The sequence below is a fragment of the Aptenodytes patagonicus genome, chromosome 6, assembly GCF_965638725.1.
Source record: "Aptenodytes patagonicus chromosome 6, bAptPat1.pri.cur, whole genome shotgun sequence".
Taxonomy (NCBI): Eukaryota; Metazoa; Chordata; class Aves; order Sphenisciformes; family Spheniscidae; genus Aptenodytes; species Aptenodytes patagonicus.
Window position 1 is genome coordinate 18,214,224 of NC_134954.1, and position 18,122 is coordinate 18,232,345.

Below are 18,122 nucleotides of genomic sequence, written 5' to 3' on the forward strand. Positions count from 1 at the left end.
GTGTGAGTGCCAGCCTGACACACAAAGATAAAGGTTTTCTTCTTAAAAGTAATGCAACAACCCAAATAATCTTTCTACTTTGCTTTTGTAAATTAAGGTATTTTCTGGGGTATAAATATAAGCCAGTGTCTGAGCAGGCAATGGAAAGACTATAGCTTCATCACTTCAAGTGATACACTGGCATTCACGGATTAAAAACATGGTTTTACAGCACAGTTGTAATTCAGATCCCATCCAACTTGTAATGAATCCTGATTATCTTAGTACTAGTTACAGCACCTGTGTCAGGCTGAGTTCAACAGCATCACCTGCGTGTCTGCTGCTAGGTACGTGCTGAAGTATTTTGTTGAGTCAGGGCCTTTATATCTTTCTATATTTTTAGGTCAAGCATCTCATTTTAGGTAAGTGTCTAACCATTACCTTCCACTTTTACCTTTGCATGTATGCATGATATAAGTTTGATGTCTCAGTAAAATGGATACCACCTGTAGTCAAATTCAATTGCAGTGAAATCACGGCACTGCTCAGACTTAATAGCAAAATAAGCTTTTCTGGTTCTTGAGGGCTGCTGAGAACCCTTTACAACAGGGCAAGATAAGACCCTGTGTGCAGCCTCTTACTGCAAGCGGTGGGCGAGGATTAATCCATTCATTTTGCATCAAATCCAACTGGAAGGACATGTAGGATCTAGAGAGGCTTTGCTGCCGGAGGACAGCTTTCATGGTGGAGGCAAATACCAAAGCCTGTATCTAGAGTCTGTATCAGCTGCTACTGCTTTGTTTTGAAAATTTTCTCCTTGTCAAGGGCAGATTCTTTAAATTTATGCTCTGTACAGGGGTGCCTGCTGTCAGTACTGTCCTGTGCAGGTGTTAATGCTGACATTAGGCTTGGAAATTTCCTTCGTTGCTCAGCAATACATGTTCTGCCGTATCTTTCTGACGCAACCATTAAATTAACAGCTTCCTTTAAGTGCACTGGAGGTCAACAGGATGTCAAAACATAAAACCAATTTTCTTAATGTCAGCATAGAGCCTTTGTTATCCCTGTTAGTCACAGTGCCAAAATCAAAAAGGTGTTTCTTCTCACAGGGGATCTCATCCCCAAACTGGTGTAATTGGTCAACACCCTTCCACTGATTCCCATGGCTTTGGGGTCAGCCCTTGAGCATGGAACAGTTTGACCCTCTTGGGTAATCTAGAAATCACATTTGGAAAAGCTAATTCAATGGTGGGGGGTTTTTTCTGGTGTTTATAGTTATTGAGCAGATTAATGCTGGTAAATATTAAATAGGGTCATCTGGAAAGGGATAAGCACTCTAGCTTTTGCCAACAAACCACTTAAGCACATGCTAAGAGATAAGCACACATATTAAGGTACATGGAGTTGCTCATAAGCTTGGTGTTGAGCATATGTTTAGGGTTTCTGGATTTGGAGAAACTCATTGCTTGAAATCATCATCTTTTATCCTTAATGAACGGAAATTAGATTCTAGTATGAGAATTAATTTTCATTAAACGAAAAATTAAAAACTACTAAAATGTAAAAAAGTCAGGATGAAAAAGGAAATAATCTAAATTGAATGCCATAAAATGGAAAGAACATAATTTCAAGAAACATTCCAAAATTTCTTTCCCATCTTCCAACCCGCTTTAAAACCTATTCAGGCCCCCAGATTGCCTGGCAGGGTTGGCTCAGCGCCTTGGGCAGCGGATTGCCGTGTGTGGATGTCTCTAGTATCGCTGGTGAATGCCATGCTCAGGTCGGGCCAGCACAGGGGAGGACCACACTGGAGGAGGAGGTAGGAAGGGCTCTCCCCTCACTGAACTGGCTGGAATAATGTAATAAGATTAAAACTTTTTTCCATGCAAATCCTTAGAGCAATGCCATTCATTAGGAAGCAACGATTTGCATGTAGTGAGCAGTTATTTTATGTGCACTTCAGAATCTTGGTTGGAGCTTAAAATATCCAAATTCAGAATTACAGACCTGCTTTGGATGCTACAAAACAATGTTTGGAGAGACAGCAACTCACATTAAAGCATATCTGACCTTCTCCTGCCAAGAATACTGCAGGAGTGTGCAAAAGCTGATATGAAGAGAGCTTCTGGTTTAGCGTATACGCCTTTGTCCCCAAGAGGAAGATAGATAAATAAAATGGTAAGAAACACTCTGAATCCTGCCTTTCCCTTGAAGCACCATTGAAAATTTGCTGCTGTGCTGAAGTGTATCAGCATCAAAACGGAGGGGAGATTTTTCCAGAGAAGTCCAGCACAAACTAAGAATTCCCACAATGCTCAGGGGGAAACTATATAATCCTGGCCCTTCATTTGGCAAGTGTTTGGCTTTTTCATAGGGTGGAGTGTCCCCAGCTGGGGGGGACGGGCGGTGCATGCTGGCATTTCCCCGTCAAGCAAAATTGGCGTAAAGAGAGAGAAAATAAATTATTATCAGATCTTGGATACGAATTCTTTTTAACATTAAAAATGGATAAGCTGTGCTCTTGAGAGGAAGGCAGAGGAGGGAAGGGAAGCCAGGGAAGGGCTGACCCTGTGGTGGGTCGAGAAGCACTCCTGTTGATAGCTATCTGCAGCATCAGGCTTTTAACCAACTCATTAAAAGCTTGATTTGTGCTGTGCCTGGTGGAGGAGTGCCTCCTGTTTACCTACCCATGGCGATGGAGGAAAGGGCCTGCCCTGCTCCCACATGCAAATGAGGATTTACATGGCTAGAGCTGAAACATTTGGCACGTGAGTGCATGAAATTTAAGGTTACCTGTAGGCAGCTGTTGTTCACCCTGTGGGTGTTTTATATGGCTATTTAATTGCATGTTGCTCAGTCCTAAATGAGTACAACTTACGTGAATAACCACAGCAACGCAAATGCCGCTGCCTCTGAGATAAAGGACTTCATCTGAGAAACAAATGCTTAACTAATAATACCATAGGCCTTATGCACTTTTTAAAGTGTACTTTATCTCTGACAAAAAGGAAAGAAATGGTCTAGTTCTTAAAATAAACCCAAAAGCATTTTAAGGACTTCCCCCCCCCCCCCCCTTTCTATTCTTTTCCCAGGTTGCAAAAATAACATCCAATAATGAAATGGAAACAAGCTGAATAGTTACATCCAGTGGAGGAGGGAAGAGGTAGTCCCAGACAGCTGGAGCGTGTCTGGGCCCGTGTCTCAGTTCTTTTCTTTCTGCTAGTTTAGTGCCACTCCAAGAATGCAGACAATGCTGGCTACGACTGTTTCATATTTGATTTCCACACTTAAATCTGCACTTGTTAAATGAAACCCCATTGTCAGGTTGGCATGCATCCACGCTGCCTCCTCAGGTCCGGCTTCAGAGCTTGCTGTCTGTGCTTGGGTGTCCTGCTCGTCACCCTTCAGTGAGGATCAGGTATGCAAAGAGCATTTTGCTGTTTTAGTGCTGCTTGTGGCATTGCAACAAAAGCTTTTGGACTTTTCTTGCAACTGCATCCATGGATAACCCTCATAAATCTTGGTCTGAGGGCAGACAAGTGCTGCAGGGAAGGGATGGGGTTTTGGCACGGCCTCAAGAGCGGGGGATCAATCGGGCACTCGGTTGGAGCTGGTCTCTGGGCAAGGTACCAGCTGTGCGGCCCACAGGAGAAAATGCTTGAGCAAGCAGGGCCTGATTCGGCAAAGGGCCAATATCCTGCCCTGCTCGAGGAGAGGACACCTCTGGGTATGCTTCTGGTATCGGTGGGGCCCTTTGCATGCTTTGCTGGGTCGGGACCAGAGGGTTCAGCAGTTGCAGGGCTTTGCTGAAGGAGGGCAGGAGAAATGCTGTGTATTGGAAGCAAAGCAGTGACTGTGAATAACGAAGGATCATTTCATATCCTCTGTAAAATACCAGGGAGGGCATGAAAATTATGAATCTTATTAATAGAGCTTAGGGGATTACAAAATCCAACAGCTGTCCAGTCCTTTAGACTGCAGACCCTCTTGGTCTTTCTACCCTCCCATAAGCTGATACCTGCTCATACCTCACTTGTGCAGTGTGACTTACCATTCAGTAAATGCCAATACTACCAAAGCAGACAGAGGTCTGCCCAAAGTAGTTTGCTGTCTACTTCAGCATGAGAAGAGGGAGAGGTAATAGGATGGGGCTGTGGTACCATGGGGTGTGATGCTGGAGCAGGAGGAAGCACTGGCCATGTTTTAATTCCTCAGATGCCCCGGAGGAGTCCTCTGCTGGGCTGTTGTCATGGAAACACTGTTATTTTTGTGGATTCAAGACTGGCTCCAAACAAAGGTTAAAGGGAAGAAAAAAATCCAAGGGATCGGATGCATGGAAGGTAAGATTTTCCTCAGCACAGCAAAATTTGCAAATGTCTGAACCAGCAGTGAGTCCTCCAAGGCATGTGGGCTGGAGGTACGCCGGGGCTGGAAAATGGATGCTGTGCCTCATGCGGGAGCCGGTCGGGAGCGTGGTGCTTGGGCTCTGGCTGTGCTCTGGGTCACCCAAAGGCCTGTTCCTCCTCCTCATACTGCTCCTACCCTCACCTCTCACCCTCCTATGCCATCAAAGTGCTGCTGCCTGAGGCTTTACCTAAAGCAGAGATGATATGTGCTGGATGGTGGTTATTTTTGACACCTCTTTTGCTGGTCAGGTAGCAGATCTATGTCTGTGCAGGTTTTAATGGCTCTGTGCACTAATGGCAATGCAGCTTTCACTGTTGTAAGGAAGAGCAGAAATGCAAATCTTCAGGTTCTGCCTTCTGTAATGTCAAAAGCAAATTGTATAATTTCCATAAAATTTTGCCCAGCCTTTAAATTCAGAGGCCCAGGCTATGTATGCTAAAGATGTGTCCCTTTGTACCCTTTACGTCCCAGTATCATTTCAACTAAAGGGCCAAATTACTATTTAGTAAAGTGATTTAAGCATGGAATTATGTACATGGCTTCAGGGGCACTACTGAAGCACAAATGCAGTGCGAGTGCATTCAGGATTTGTCTGTCCTTGCACAGCTGTGCAGCCCTCCTGGCTGCCATTATGGCATTACAGGCAGCAGTCCACCTTCCCCGCCGTGACCGATGCTCATGTTTAAATGTCCAAACTAGAGCAGTCTCACAAAAGTCGTCACAAAAACCAAAGATACACAGAATATGGCCAAACTCAAACACAGGTCTAGTATTTGCAGGGTGATATGGTACCACTCATAACGCGATGGGTCTTTGCAGGGGTTTGGAAAGTCAGTGTAGGGAAAAGGGAACAGGACTGCGTAATCCAGGTAGTTGGTCCCAGCGAGCGAGCAGCAGCAGCAGTATGGGCCAAGGAGAGGAGATGCAGTGGCAGCAGCAATTTGCACTGAGGCGCCCATGATGCTCAGTATGCTGAAGGCGAAACTAGCTACCCACTGAAATGGAGACAAAAGCATTTTATCACTTGTCTGACCTGCTGAGATGATTTTTAAAAAAACTTTAAAAACTAAAGAGCTCAGTATTTTTGTATTTCTTCATTTCCAACTTGGGAAAAAAAAAAACCCTGTTTTTTATATTCAATCTCCTTTATTCTGTGTCCAAAAAGAGATGTGATGGTAAGGAAAATTAGTAGCTTGAATGTCATGAACTTATTAAAGAAAAATGTGGATTTTTTTTTTTACAGGGAAGACAAAGTCATTGAAACCATATTTTACTAAAAATACTAGAAGAATAAGTTGAAACAGGTATACTTATGTAGTTTGTCATATAGCATATAAGTACAGTGGGTAGCCTTTAAAATTTAAACTGCATATTTGAATAATAACAAAGTTCCTCATTATAAAACAGAAAATGTGACAGGAACTGGCACAACTACTGTGCTGGTGGGATATTTAATGTGCACCCTCTGTAAGCCCTGCACAGCACACTTGATCCACAATATCAGCAAGAAAAGTGCTTTCCTCTTTGAATGCATCGTCCAGATTAACTCTGCCATTCCCTTGCCACCTCCTGCATGTGACACCATGTAGACTCCTGGACTTGTCACCCCGACTGATGGCACCTTGCACTGAGTTACCACCTACCCCTGCCCTCAGCAGCTCCATGCAGCGGGATTTCGAGGTGGCTGAGCTCAGCTCTGGGGTAGGTGGGTGGAAAGCTTTGCTGCTTGAGCTGGCAGGAGCTGACTCACTGCTGGGTGCCAGGTGCTCAGCCCTCTGCTCCCCTGCTCTCGTGCCTCCTTCTTGTCCTGGCGTGTATCTGCCCCGGAGAGGTTTGCTGTGGAGCCAGCTCCATCCTTTGTGCCAGCTGAGAGGCTTCTCCATGCTGGGGGAAGCCTTAGAAGAGCTTTTAGGAATAATTTACATTTCCTTTCATCCAGGAACTCTGCAGGTAAAGAACTAAGGCTATTAGAGCAAGCAATAACTAGCTGCTGTGCAGGAGGGGAACGGGCTCTTCACTACCAGGCTGGAATAACTACTCTGTGTTTCTCCCTGGTCCAGTGCACGGAGAGTGGCTTTAAAAGGGGGTGGATCATGCACAGCAGAGGCAGGAGCAGGGCCCTGCCGGTGTGCATTCAAGGCCAGCTGGGAGTGTCCTGGAGGAAGTGTTAAAATTCACCTTTTGTGGACTCAGGCATAATACCGCATCCTTTTTGTGCACAGCATGGCCACAGACAGATGATGGTTGCTGTTTGTTGCCAAAAGGCCAACGAAAACTATTCTGTGCATCTCCTGCGTTTGTTATTCTCGTGCTCCTGAGCGACTTTGGGGCACTTGGAGGGACACAACCATCCCCAACGGGGTATGATACCGGCCAAGCCACCATGCTGGTACTGACCACCACTGCATAGTGACTTTGATCAGGACTCTCCTGCTGACAAATGGGGAGCAGGGAAGACACCCAGGACACTACCAATGGGAGTGCCTGAAGGAAACCCCAGGCAGCACAGAAAGGAAGGTTAAGGTTATTTAGTGTCTGCTTCAAGCTGCTTTTGTCACTCTGGACAAAGAATGAGTTTGGGTTTGGTTATTCTTCCAAAGTGCTGTCAAAGGCACAGCAGACACTTGCTTTATTCACCAGGTCTCCATCAGGGCAGGGTACATTTCGTCATTGTCCTTATTTCAGAACCAATTTTGACTGGGAAAGTATATGTGTTGGTGATGGGGAGCTGACATACACAGGCACATTTTCATTCATTTAAATACACCAGCAGTGACTCTGGCTTGCAGTGAGTAATCTTTTTTCCAGTGTAAGCATCTTGGACCCACATGTATCTTTGCTCCTAACTTCAGGCTGGTGAATGGAAAGAAGAGCTGAAGATGTGCTGAAGGCAAGAGTCTGTGTCCGAGGACACAGAAAAGAGCACCATCTGGGCTGTAATTTCTGGTGCGACGTAGGAGACCGTATCAACACAGATCCAGAACCTTGAGCAATATTGTCCTGCGGTTTGATTTCCATCCTGGCACGCTAAATGCAGTAAGGCCCAGGTTTTTCATGGCACTTTCCATTTTTGATTTAGGGAATTTGAAAAATACTTGTCTGGAGGCTGAGCCTGAAGTTATAATCTTGGCATATCCATACCATAAAATTCCTGTGGATAAAAGCAGAAACATCTGGATTCATGAGTGGATGTTGGCTAAATCCACCAGAAAAAAAAAGTCTTCAAGGGATCCTAGAGGGTTCTAGCCAGAATAAATAATACAACAAAATAAGAGTGCTATTAAGAGTAATTGTAATACTGAAGCTGAATTATAAGATGAGGGCCAAGCCCTTTTCACAATCTGCTTTTCCAGCTAAGAGCCCTTCAATTTACACTTAACACACATGTGGCTGATGGAACAAAGAAAAAATTGAAGAAGGATGAAAGCAGTGCAGAGATTATTCAGCCTTGCTGGTTTAGCTCCAGGCACATCATTTAAATGAGTAGATGATTAGTTTCCAGTTTGTTTTAAATTCTCTGGCAAGAAATTTTATGCTGTATCCCAAAGTTGGATGTGCTTAAAACTTTTTTTTTTTAAAGGCTCTGCCATTTTGTTTTATTTCTTAAGGCAAGACTCTGAAAGAGCTCTGCAGGAGTCACCTGAGTGCTGGGAGTGGAGGGGCAGCCTGGCTGTGTCACTGATCAGGCCATGTCCCTGCTCCCAACCTGTGAGGACCCTGGGACCAGGGAACAGTTGCTCCTTTTCTCCCTCACCCCTGGGAGGCTGAGCCCTGTCTTGCTGAGCCAGAGGTTATATCTAAGCTCAGCAGCACCCAAAGTCAAGGGAAGTGGCCAAAACCACTGTTCCCCACAGACTTGCAGCCTCTTCGGCTGCACCCTGTTGTATCGGCACCACTTGCCTGGTTTAAAGCTAGTGAAAGGGGAAAGGTTTGTATTGCTTACCCCTTGCATCTCCTTTTGGTGTTTTTGAGGTTAAGAGCTGCTGAACAGCACATCCTCTCACCACCTAACCCCTCCTGCATGGGTCTCTTCCTTGCGCCAAGTCTCCAAAGCTGCCACGAACACCAGGTCAGGCAGCATGTCTTCCCCTGCTGTGACGGGGTGAACTACACCCACAGCCAGGTGATTAAAATGCCTGTTGCTGTGTAAAATGTATGTTGCTGAAAATGCCCTTAACACACCATCCCTCCCCAACAGAGGTAGTCAGCATTTCTCATGACCTGTACTTTGTCCATGCAGATCTGCATTACTGACCTTGCAAGTTGTGCTTCCCGATTCCCGGAAAGCCTTGGGTATTTGCCTGCTCTGTAACCTTCAGCCAACTCAGCTTGGGGTGAGTTGCTTCCTTGTAGAAAAAAAACCCTATTGGTCAGTCCTTGTCCTGTCCTCCCTCCTTGTTGCCCTCGTCTTCCCTGTTGTCCGTACCACAGCCAACAAGTTGAATAGCTCCTGAGGGAGCTTGTCAGTTGGTACCATTCTAAGAGGTCCTCCTCCACGGAGAGACTTTAGGTTTTCTCCATGGAGATGCTTCCTGTGATGCACTACCAATGCTTAATGCTCTCTGAAGACTGCCACTAGGTTCTGAACAGTGGGATACAAGTTTGGGGTGAGGCAATACTTGAAGTATGACTGGAAATACCAATGATACACAAACAGTGACATTTACGCTCCCTTTGTTCCATGCAAGGAATAATCTTGTTTATAGTGTAAGGAGTGGGAGTTCAATTGGCCTTAAAATAGCCTCAACACATCTATGAAATCCATAAAAAGGAATGCCCCAGTATTTCTTAGGACATTATTTTCAGCAGGTCTTGTTATTTAATTTGCTGCCAACATCTGTCGTTTCCTCCACAGCCTGGATCTGAACCGAAAGCTCACAGGACCTGATGCAAAAAATTCAGAGCACTGCTCTTTGTTCGCGTGGTATAGCATCTCGACCATCAAAGTGAAACAAGGAAATACATCTGCTCAGAGATGTTACAAAATATTTGTTTTAGATTAGCTGCTATCACTGCCACTGTCCACATTTGCAGTCGTATTCTTCCACCCAACTTGAAGCTGAAGGCGATAGGAAGGTCTGCCGAAACTGCAGGGCTCTCGGTTAGGAACAAATAGTTTGAGAAGCTGAGGAATGAGAGATGAAGCAGAGCTAAATTTAGAATCTCAGATAAGAAAATATCTGTATCTTCAGTGCTCTGTGGTTTTATTTTGCTCTACACAAAGCACACCTTGGTTTTGCATGGCTGTTTGCAGATTATACCGACTCGAAGGCTTGAGGAAAAAAAAGGCTTTGATGTCTTCAGTAAACAAATAGCAGTGTTAAAAGATCTTCAGTTCTTGTTAGCATGCTGCAAATAGCTATGTTTGAAGAAAAATAAACATCCCAAGGTTGATGGAAGGGTAGGAAAGCCATAAAGTACTGTACTCAAATCCCTGGTATGAGGACATCAGAAATGAGTGTGCCATGAAAAAACCCTTTATTTTCTCTCTCCTTTTGGATTAAAAAGGAAAGAACAAACTGGCGCGTGGTTTACCAGCCATGTGGTGGGAATACATGGGTATAAAACCCCATGGCTAAATCATTACCATCCAAATCACAAGAATACTATCAAGTCCACTGGAAAACCAAAGGTAGGAGTCCCTTGGAGATCTTCCCCTCCAACCGTTGGGGTGAGGGGAAGAAGACTCACCCTTCCTCCAACCCCCCTTTTGACTCAGCTTCCTCAGTGCTTCACCTGCTGCCACAGGGCCACCAGCACCTCTTAACCCTCGCAGCTACAGGACCTCGTCCCAAAAAACCTTATCGGCTTTTACATTGTGCAAGCAGCCAGTTTCCATGAGGAGGAACCAGGTGTGCATCGCCCTCTGAGTGGGGAGGATGAGGATTTCACGCCTGGCTGTGTGCCTACCTGAGCTTTTACTCTGTAAAGCGTGTTGTACTTGTCTCATTGCATCACTTACATCCCTTTGGAAATGCAAAAGCTTAGGAAATGAACCAAAGAAAAGAGCTAAACGATGATCTCAATTACACCAGCATAACCCTGGGGATGTTAATTTACATTTATGTCCTTTTAACAATCCAAATTTGGTTCAGAACAAGGAAGTTTGGGTTTTCTCTGTAAAGGGAAATTAAAAATCAGCACGTCATGATAATAATCAATACACCAATATTTACTGCAAATTTAAATCTTATCAAGAGCCTCTAGGGAGCCTCTTGCTTTAGTTTCATGTAATTCCAAGCATTTCTCTGTTTAAAGAGAGTTCACAGGAGCTGGGAAATAAATAATTCAAACACAGTTGACTTTTTAAAGTCTCTGTAGCATCACTAGCATCTTTCCTTTGATAACACTTTTGTTCTGCCTACCAAAGCTCTGTTCCAAATGGGACTGGCGAGGCAAACACTCTATCCAACGAACCAGGGCTTATAAGAAAAAAACAGGGGAAAAAAGCAAAAATTCTGGAAAAAAATGCTTTTAAACCCAAAGGTAATAAGTATCTCTCTGGTAACTTCATACAAGCTCTTCACTTTCATTGTGAGACTCTCCCTGTTGGATTCACAGCGAGGGTTTGTAGCTAAAGCTGAGGCAGAGACAGTTCATAATAAACAGAAACTCCTTAGAGACTGTAGCCATGGCATGTGAGAGCTGTTTACCTAGCACGATGAAGCACTATTCTGTTTATCTTCAGATGTTCCTACAGAAACAGAAGGTATTACAGTGTAGTAAATAAGGCCCCTTCCCCCCCAGGAATAAGGTGGGGTTTTTTTCCCAGACTCATTGCTCTTCACTTTCAGCTGCAGAAAGCCCATCCTGTGATTTTTGAATTACTCCTTCATCCATTTTCCCACGAGGACAGACCGCTTCCCGGTGCAGAGAGCGGCAGAAACTTGTTGACAGCAACTGGGGTTGTTGTTTCCAATGCTGACCTGCCCATCGCAGCCAGAATGAAACCGGCACCCTCAGTGCCAGCAGTGTCTGCAGGACACAGATGCGTCCTCCAGAGCAGGACCACCTTCTCCCCAGGGAGCGTTATTGTTGATAGAATGTGTTTGTCGCAGGGAAATTTAGCGGGAATAGGCTCTAGCCTGTGACTTGAAATCTAGGGTATTGCACAGCTAATGCTGTTGGTGTCTTTGTTCCAAATGTGAAAGATAAGGTCACTGAGAGCTTTGAGAGGCACTTTGGAGGCTGGAGGTCACTCCTAGGATCTGTTCCTGGGCACGGTGGGGGAAAGGCCTTTGATTTCAAAGGGATTAGGGCTGGGTGCCTTCCACTGCTCGTCAGACTGGAGCCCTATTTCTCCCTACCTGCCACAGCAAATATTTTGATCGCAAGAGCCAAAGCAATCATGTTGTGTACTCCATCATATGCAATCCCCAAGGCATACTGCTGATAACCATCAGACTCATTTCAGACCTGTGGTGTCTGTCCACCCCCCCTGTTGTCATCATCCGTCCGTTGTCTCCCCACCCCCCCCCGCTGCTGGAGTGCTGCCACCAGCCAGGGTGGCACTGGGTACTATCATGTGCCCCAGGGCACATCCCAATCCTCCTAAAGGAGACTTGTGCTTCAGGGCAAGCCAGCTTACATGGTGGTGGCTTCTCAGGCCACTGCAATGACAATGCCCCCTCTGCACAGCGGGGGAAAGCAGAGTGGCAATTTTAAGAAGTGGTAATTAACTTAGGCCTTTGAAGATCCTATAATACCTAATTCACCCCGTTGGGTGAGATTTGGCACTAAACTGATTTATGGCGTAGTGCAGCGGGCTGTGTGGAACATGTTTATTCAAATAACATCAGCCCTCTTCATCAAACACTATTCCACTTCTAGTTTAATTAAAACACAATTAGCAGGGCTTGCAATTTTCTTAAATGTGCCCAATCTTCTATGAAATTAATATTAATCTCTGTTCAATGTGCAAGTCAGTAAAGTGACACGTGGAAAATTACACGTTCTTGACTCAGGAATGCAAATTGGAGGATGACTTCATGTCCCTGAATGAGAAGATCGGCATGCCAGATGTGTCTAGTGCCTGACCCCTTTAAAGGCTGTGAAAGATCACACGTGACTTTAAAATGTCATTTCATGCATGCAGAAGGAAGAAAGAGAGCCCGATAGCTTTATGTTACTTAGCTTCCCATTTAATTTGGTTAGGGCGGTGTGAATGTCTTAATAACACGAAGCAGAGCTCTGATCTCTGTTCTGGCTGCATGTTTCCAATAGACACCCTAATGCCTTTCTCATGGCCGGAGTGGTTAACAATCTGTATTTTCTTGCTATTAATTAGAAGTTGTATTTCATTCCCTGATGAAGAGTGAGCCTCGCAGTGTAGCTGACAAGGTTGCAGTCCTCGCTTTGAGTCATGCATTGAATTTTACTGAATTGTTTTATCTGGAGATAAAAGCAACAAACGTGAGTATAGAATTAATACCTTTTTTAAATTGCAATTGTATTTTTAAGTCACAAAAATCAGGTGGCATTCAGTCTTTCCTGCTCTTACCATTTCCTCTGCTATAGACTTGAACGTCCTTTCTTTTCCCTTGCCCAACTGCTCGCTCCCAAAATCCTGCTGAAAAGTATCCGGAGAGTGATCCAGGTCTCTGTCTTTAATAAGCGTGTCCCCATAGCAAATTATATAACAGCATTTTGTACACTTGTGTTTTTCCTCTCCCCCAGTGCATTCCACGCACCTACACAGTCATGCTAATTAGATAATGTAATAAACTTAAACGTGGCAAAAAATCTGTTCACATGGTGTTGCAAGACAGAGCTGGATTTGGAAAGCAGCCATTCATGAATTTTGTTCTGTTTGAGAAAACCCAAAGGATGTTATTTTACTGAAGATGAAGCAAACCCCATGTAATAGGAGCTGTAGTCTAAGGAGACGAATTATTTTATTTAAATAGTCTTCAGTGAGCCCTGATAAAAGGGCTTGCTTAAATGAAAAAAACTGTGAGACTTTAACAAAGCCATTAAAAAGAATTCAACCTAAACTAAAAAAGCAAACTAATGTTAAGTTAAACTTGATTAGTTTCGTTAAACTTAACTAAATTAGTTAAACTTAAATAATCAAAACTAAACTAATGTTAATCCATAATGTATACCTACAAAGGAGCTAAGTAGCAAGGAACTTTGAGCATCAGGTGTCTTTTAAATGAAAAGAAGTGTTTACCTGGATATGGTGATAGATTCAAAATGCACCTCAATCAATTTTTCTATAGATGGTCTTAAACCATGCATAATACAGTATTCCCTGCATTCACGGGCTAATACAGGAGAGTGAAAACACAGCCTTCTCTGACATACCACCTCAGCATTGCAACCTTACACTTGCATGCTCATTTCTAGGGAAAAGAGTAATTCTGAGCACTGTACACATTCGACAGCAATGTTTAACTGGTCCTGGGTTTTACGATACAGTTGGTAACGTGACCAGCTGTCAGGTAGGCATTGCTTCTTAATTTCAGTTCAGATGCTAACAGTTTTGGCCACCGTTGCACTGAATCGCATTTAAACCTGTAGATCTATTGAGTCGGCTCTTAAATAAAACCGCAATAATTTTCATAACGACCTAGACAGACTGAGAGCCCTACCAGATGACTGCACTTCTGCAAAGCTAACGAAGGCAGTGACACAGAGCATGAAAAAAATGGCATGTTATGAAACACACAGGAGAAAGAGCTGAGGTTGTGGCTGGGGAGTGGTTTGGTGGTCCGGGAAAAGCCAGTTCCCTGCCTGCAGATTTCATGCAACTGCCATTAATGAAGTACGATGATAACTTTCAGCTATATCCCTGATCAACACTAGATGTTGCTATGCTGCTACTCATATAAGCTATACATTAGTGAGGCTTTTAAACGGTATTTACTGCAATTTCCTCTTTCCTGTTTCTGTTATTCACTAGATTGTGAATGCTGGGTGAGCTGCTACTTTAATTTACTTTTTTTTGAAGTTTCAATTTTATTTGTATAATATCAAGTTTATAACCCCCTTGAATGTACACATAAAACTTTACAAGCCACAGACTTTTATAAGTGATAACATGAAGCAACTCCTATATGAATGTCAAATATTTACTTAAACTCTGCTTCTGGATTTTTTGCAATCCAAGGGGAATGACATTGTTAACCGGACGATTCCGGGAACAGACTGACAGCTGCAAGGCCACGGAGGGAAGTTTGTTTATAAGTGGAAAAAAAAATATATAAAAAAATAAAAAAACTGTTTAGCCCTGCTGGGTTTCAGGCTTTCTACTCCCACATGTTTGAGTGGGAGAAAGGACAAATCTTAGGAGTTGATTTCCCCATGGCAACAGAAAACGGAAATTACTTTAACCCCATCTAGTGACAGATGACTCATTGCTCAGCCTGCTGCTATTTTGCAAGCACTAAAACAATACAGCTGCAAAGAAAAGGCCAGCCTATATTATCTCATAGGCTGAGCGCTGGGGCTCGTGGGAGAGGGCAATTCTCTGGCTGCCTTTTTATCAAAGAAAGACAGAGCCGGAGACTTTTGGCGATTCTTTTATTGCATAAGGCAAATGTGCCTGCGTGCTCTCCGTCCCTGTGCCGCTGGAGGGCAAACCCAGAGTGTCCCTGGGACGCAGGTGATGCAGCACCCATGGGGTGAGCTGCTGGTGGGTGTCCTACTGCTTGGTCCTCCTCACCCTGCATCCAGTGGTCCAACGGGGCACTTCCATGCTTTCAGTTTAAACACACACACCCCTTGAATTACGTGCAATAAACTGTGCGTGCAATAGAGGAACGATTCGTTCACAAATGCAGCCCGGTGAGGGGACAGCAGGTATGAGCAGGGTTTCCAGGCCCCTACGTACGAAAAAGATATCTGATGGCAGAAGTGCATTGCTGTATTGCTGGGGAAGTCATAACACGATCGCACAGGAAAGGCTGAAATAGAAATATTCGGCTTTGAAAGCTTAATTATCCTAGGTGACAGGGTAATTAGGGAGAGTGGTTTCTGAGCAAGGACGGTGGAACCATTATCACTTGGAGTCCTTAAATCCAGATGAGGTGTTGCTGTGAAAGACAAGCTTCAGTCCAACTTGTAGGACGAAGAGGTAAGCTATACTATATGCTCAGGAGGTCAGCCTTAATGGCCGTATCTGTCTTCTTGCACCTTAGACCCCTTGCAGCAGAGCTGCACAGAGCTACCAGCTCATCTGAGGAGCATCTCTGCTGAGCATCTCCAGCATCTGGACGACAACTCTTGCTCAGCACCTTCTGGACATGGCAGAGAAGGGCTGTTTTGGAGAGGAGCTGGTTTGAGCTCATGGGTTCGAGGGTGGTTCTTCATCTGCCTCTTTCCACCAGCAGCTCAGTGCAGGAAGTACCCTCTCTACAAATGCTGGCTTTCCCCAATCCTGGTAAGGATTTAGTAAGGCTCAGAAGTAAGGCTAGTAAGGCTTACTGAGCCTCAGATGCATTTTGCACATAAAATATTACAGCACTGAATGGGGAAGGTATTAATGCTACCACTGAGATGATATGCTGCATAATTGGTCAGTCATCATCACTTTATTCACCACAAACTGGGGGCAGACATCACAGTGTTGGGAAATTCAGGACCCCAGGAAAACTACATGTCAGGATAGTGTCATGGAATATGTGAAACATTTTCTTTCTGGGAAAGACAGGCTGAACTGCCGGTACAATAGCCGAGTCTTTACTCAATCTTGTCATTTCTATGCTGGTATAATTAATTTTCTGCTTCTTACCAGCAGAAAATCAGGTCCATAAGTTTCTATTTGGATCGTACAATTAACAAAAAGAATAACTCCGTTACCAGGTTCTGCAAACCAGACGCTCAGCTGCATTAATGGCACAAAGATTACCTTCATGCAGAAATCAATACACACCCACATGAACGGATGGCTTTCTGGGCTCAGACCCAGACCTTGAACAGGGTGCTCCGGGCCGCGCAGTGCACTGCTATCTGTGCCTCGGCGCGGGTTTGTTATCTGGGAACACCCTGGGGTTGGCTACAGCCATCCCAAAGCTGTGATTTCAACAGCAGCTTAATTGGGGTACTCAGAGCTGCTGCCCTTGCCTCACCTTGCCCCTCTCGGCTGCTGCTTCAGCCCAAACCCTTTGTGGCCAGCTCTGATTTCTGAAGAAAGAAAAGGGATGGTTCGATCGGGAGGTGCTTCTGGACTATGTGTTGTTATCATATTGCTCTTCCTTCTTCTGATCCTTTCCTTACAGTTTTGTTCAGCACTCTCCTATAATGCGAAATGTCCCACTCCCAAAAATGCAAAAGCCCTGCAAACCTGCCAGCTGTGGGGAAGGAGAACCAGAGATCACAACAGCTTATTCTTCAAAAAGAAAATGTGACTGTTACCGTCTAAACTTATGCCAGCCTGGTAGATCCAGAGAAGGACACGGGGATTCAGATTAAACTCCATCTTTCGAGAATTCATCCATCAGCGTTCTTGTTTAGAAGCCCATGAATTACAGCACTAAACAAAAAGATTGTTCCTTGCAGAGAAGCAGCAATTGCCAAAATGTCCATGTAGAAAATGAGAATAACAGTTTTAATTTAGGCATGCTTTTTTGCTCTAACGTTCTCCCCACTTCTTTAACTAGAAAATGGCTACATTACCTGGAAAAATAATTTTGTATTGTGCTGCTTGAGGGGAAAAGAGCTAATTAAATTTGTAAAAGTGGAAAATAATGTCTAAGAGGTCTTTGTAAGGCTGTGATTCTGACTGCTGGTGTCAGCTTTACTGCCAATATGTGAAGATGGTAACGAATGAGCTACCATCAACCATCCTTTATTGTCCTAGGGTCCCACTCAGCTCATAAATGTCTTCACTGGTTATTATTTCCAGTTATTTAGTGTTCAGTTTGTAAGTGCAATACTCCCATTGATGCTGTACCCCAAACCAGGAGAGCAGGGTAAGTAATTGCAGTTTCTCAAACAGCTCTGTGCATACAGAGCCCTCTAACCAAGACCAGAGAGGCTACAGAGGACGTGCTGCAGCAGCCACACGTGAACCAATGTCAGTAATGAAACCAAGACCTCCACGGCTGAGTTGCTTGCACGTAAATATGGTTTTTCAGCAAGAGCCCATCCTGCTGGGACCTGTATAGCACAGGGCCAAGACTAGGCATGGACCAAAGGGTCTGGGTTTGCAGGGCTGGTGGCTGTGCAGGTGAGTTTGAGCAAGGTAATGAAAGGTGGTTATTCACCCAGTGACTTTTAGCTAATGCATTCGGACTTTCCAGAGAACATACTGTACTGAATTTTGCATAGCCAGAGGATAGCATTTCTTCTTACAAACAAGGACATAACAGTCTTTTCCAGAATAAGAATATAAAGCACTTTCCCAAAAGTAGTATTTGAAACTTTGGGCAAACGTAGTGTCTGCTCTTTGATTCATCAGCCTGACTCCTGTGCTGTGTTCAGTTCTTCACCGTCATCCTTAGAAACGCTTCCTCCGCCTCTTTCAGCATACAAACGCTGTGGTAACTTATGTAAACCACAAACAACCGCTGTACACTTTTTGTCAGTAATTCTTAGTTCATACCAACAGGTTCCTGTTTTAGCAGTATCTGCAGTTTCTGTTTAACAGCTCTGCAGCATGCGTTGCCCCAAAGCCTCATCCTTAGCCAAAAGCAGCAGGTAGAGGAGCTCTTGTCCTCCACTGGGCAGGTGGAGGTTGGGGTCCAAACTCTGCATCTCCTTTATGCAAAACTACTTTCTCCAACTCTGCCAGG

At 44.4% G+C, this 18,122-nt stretch overlaps 1 protein-coding gene across 1 annotated transcript; it reads right to left on the reverse strand.

Annotated features, from left to right (window-relative positions):
- Nucleotides 1-5,081: 5,081 nt before the first annotated feature.
- TMEM212 (transmembrane protein 212) lies at nt 5,082-10,919 on the reverse strand. Its single transcript, XM_076343289.1, is given in 2 exon segments — nt 5,082-5,381; nt 10,752-10,919. Coding segments are annotated over 2 exon segments (468 nt in total).
- Between the last annotated feature and the right edge of the window lie 7,203 nt (nt 10,920-18,122).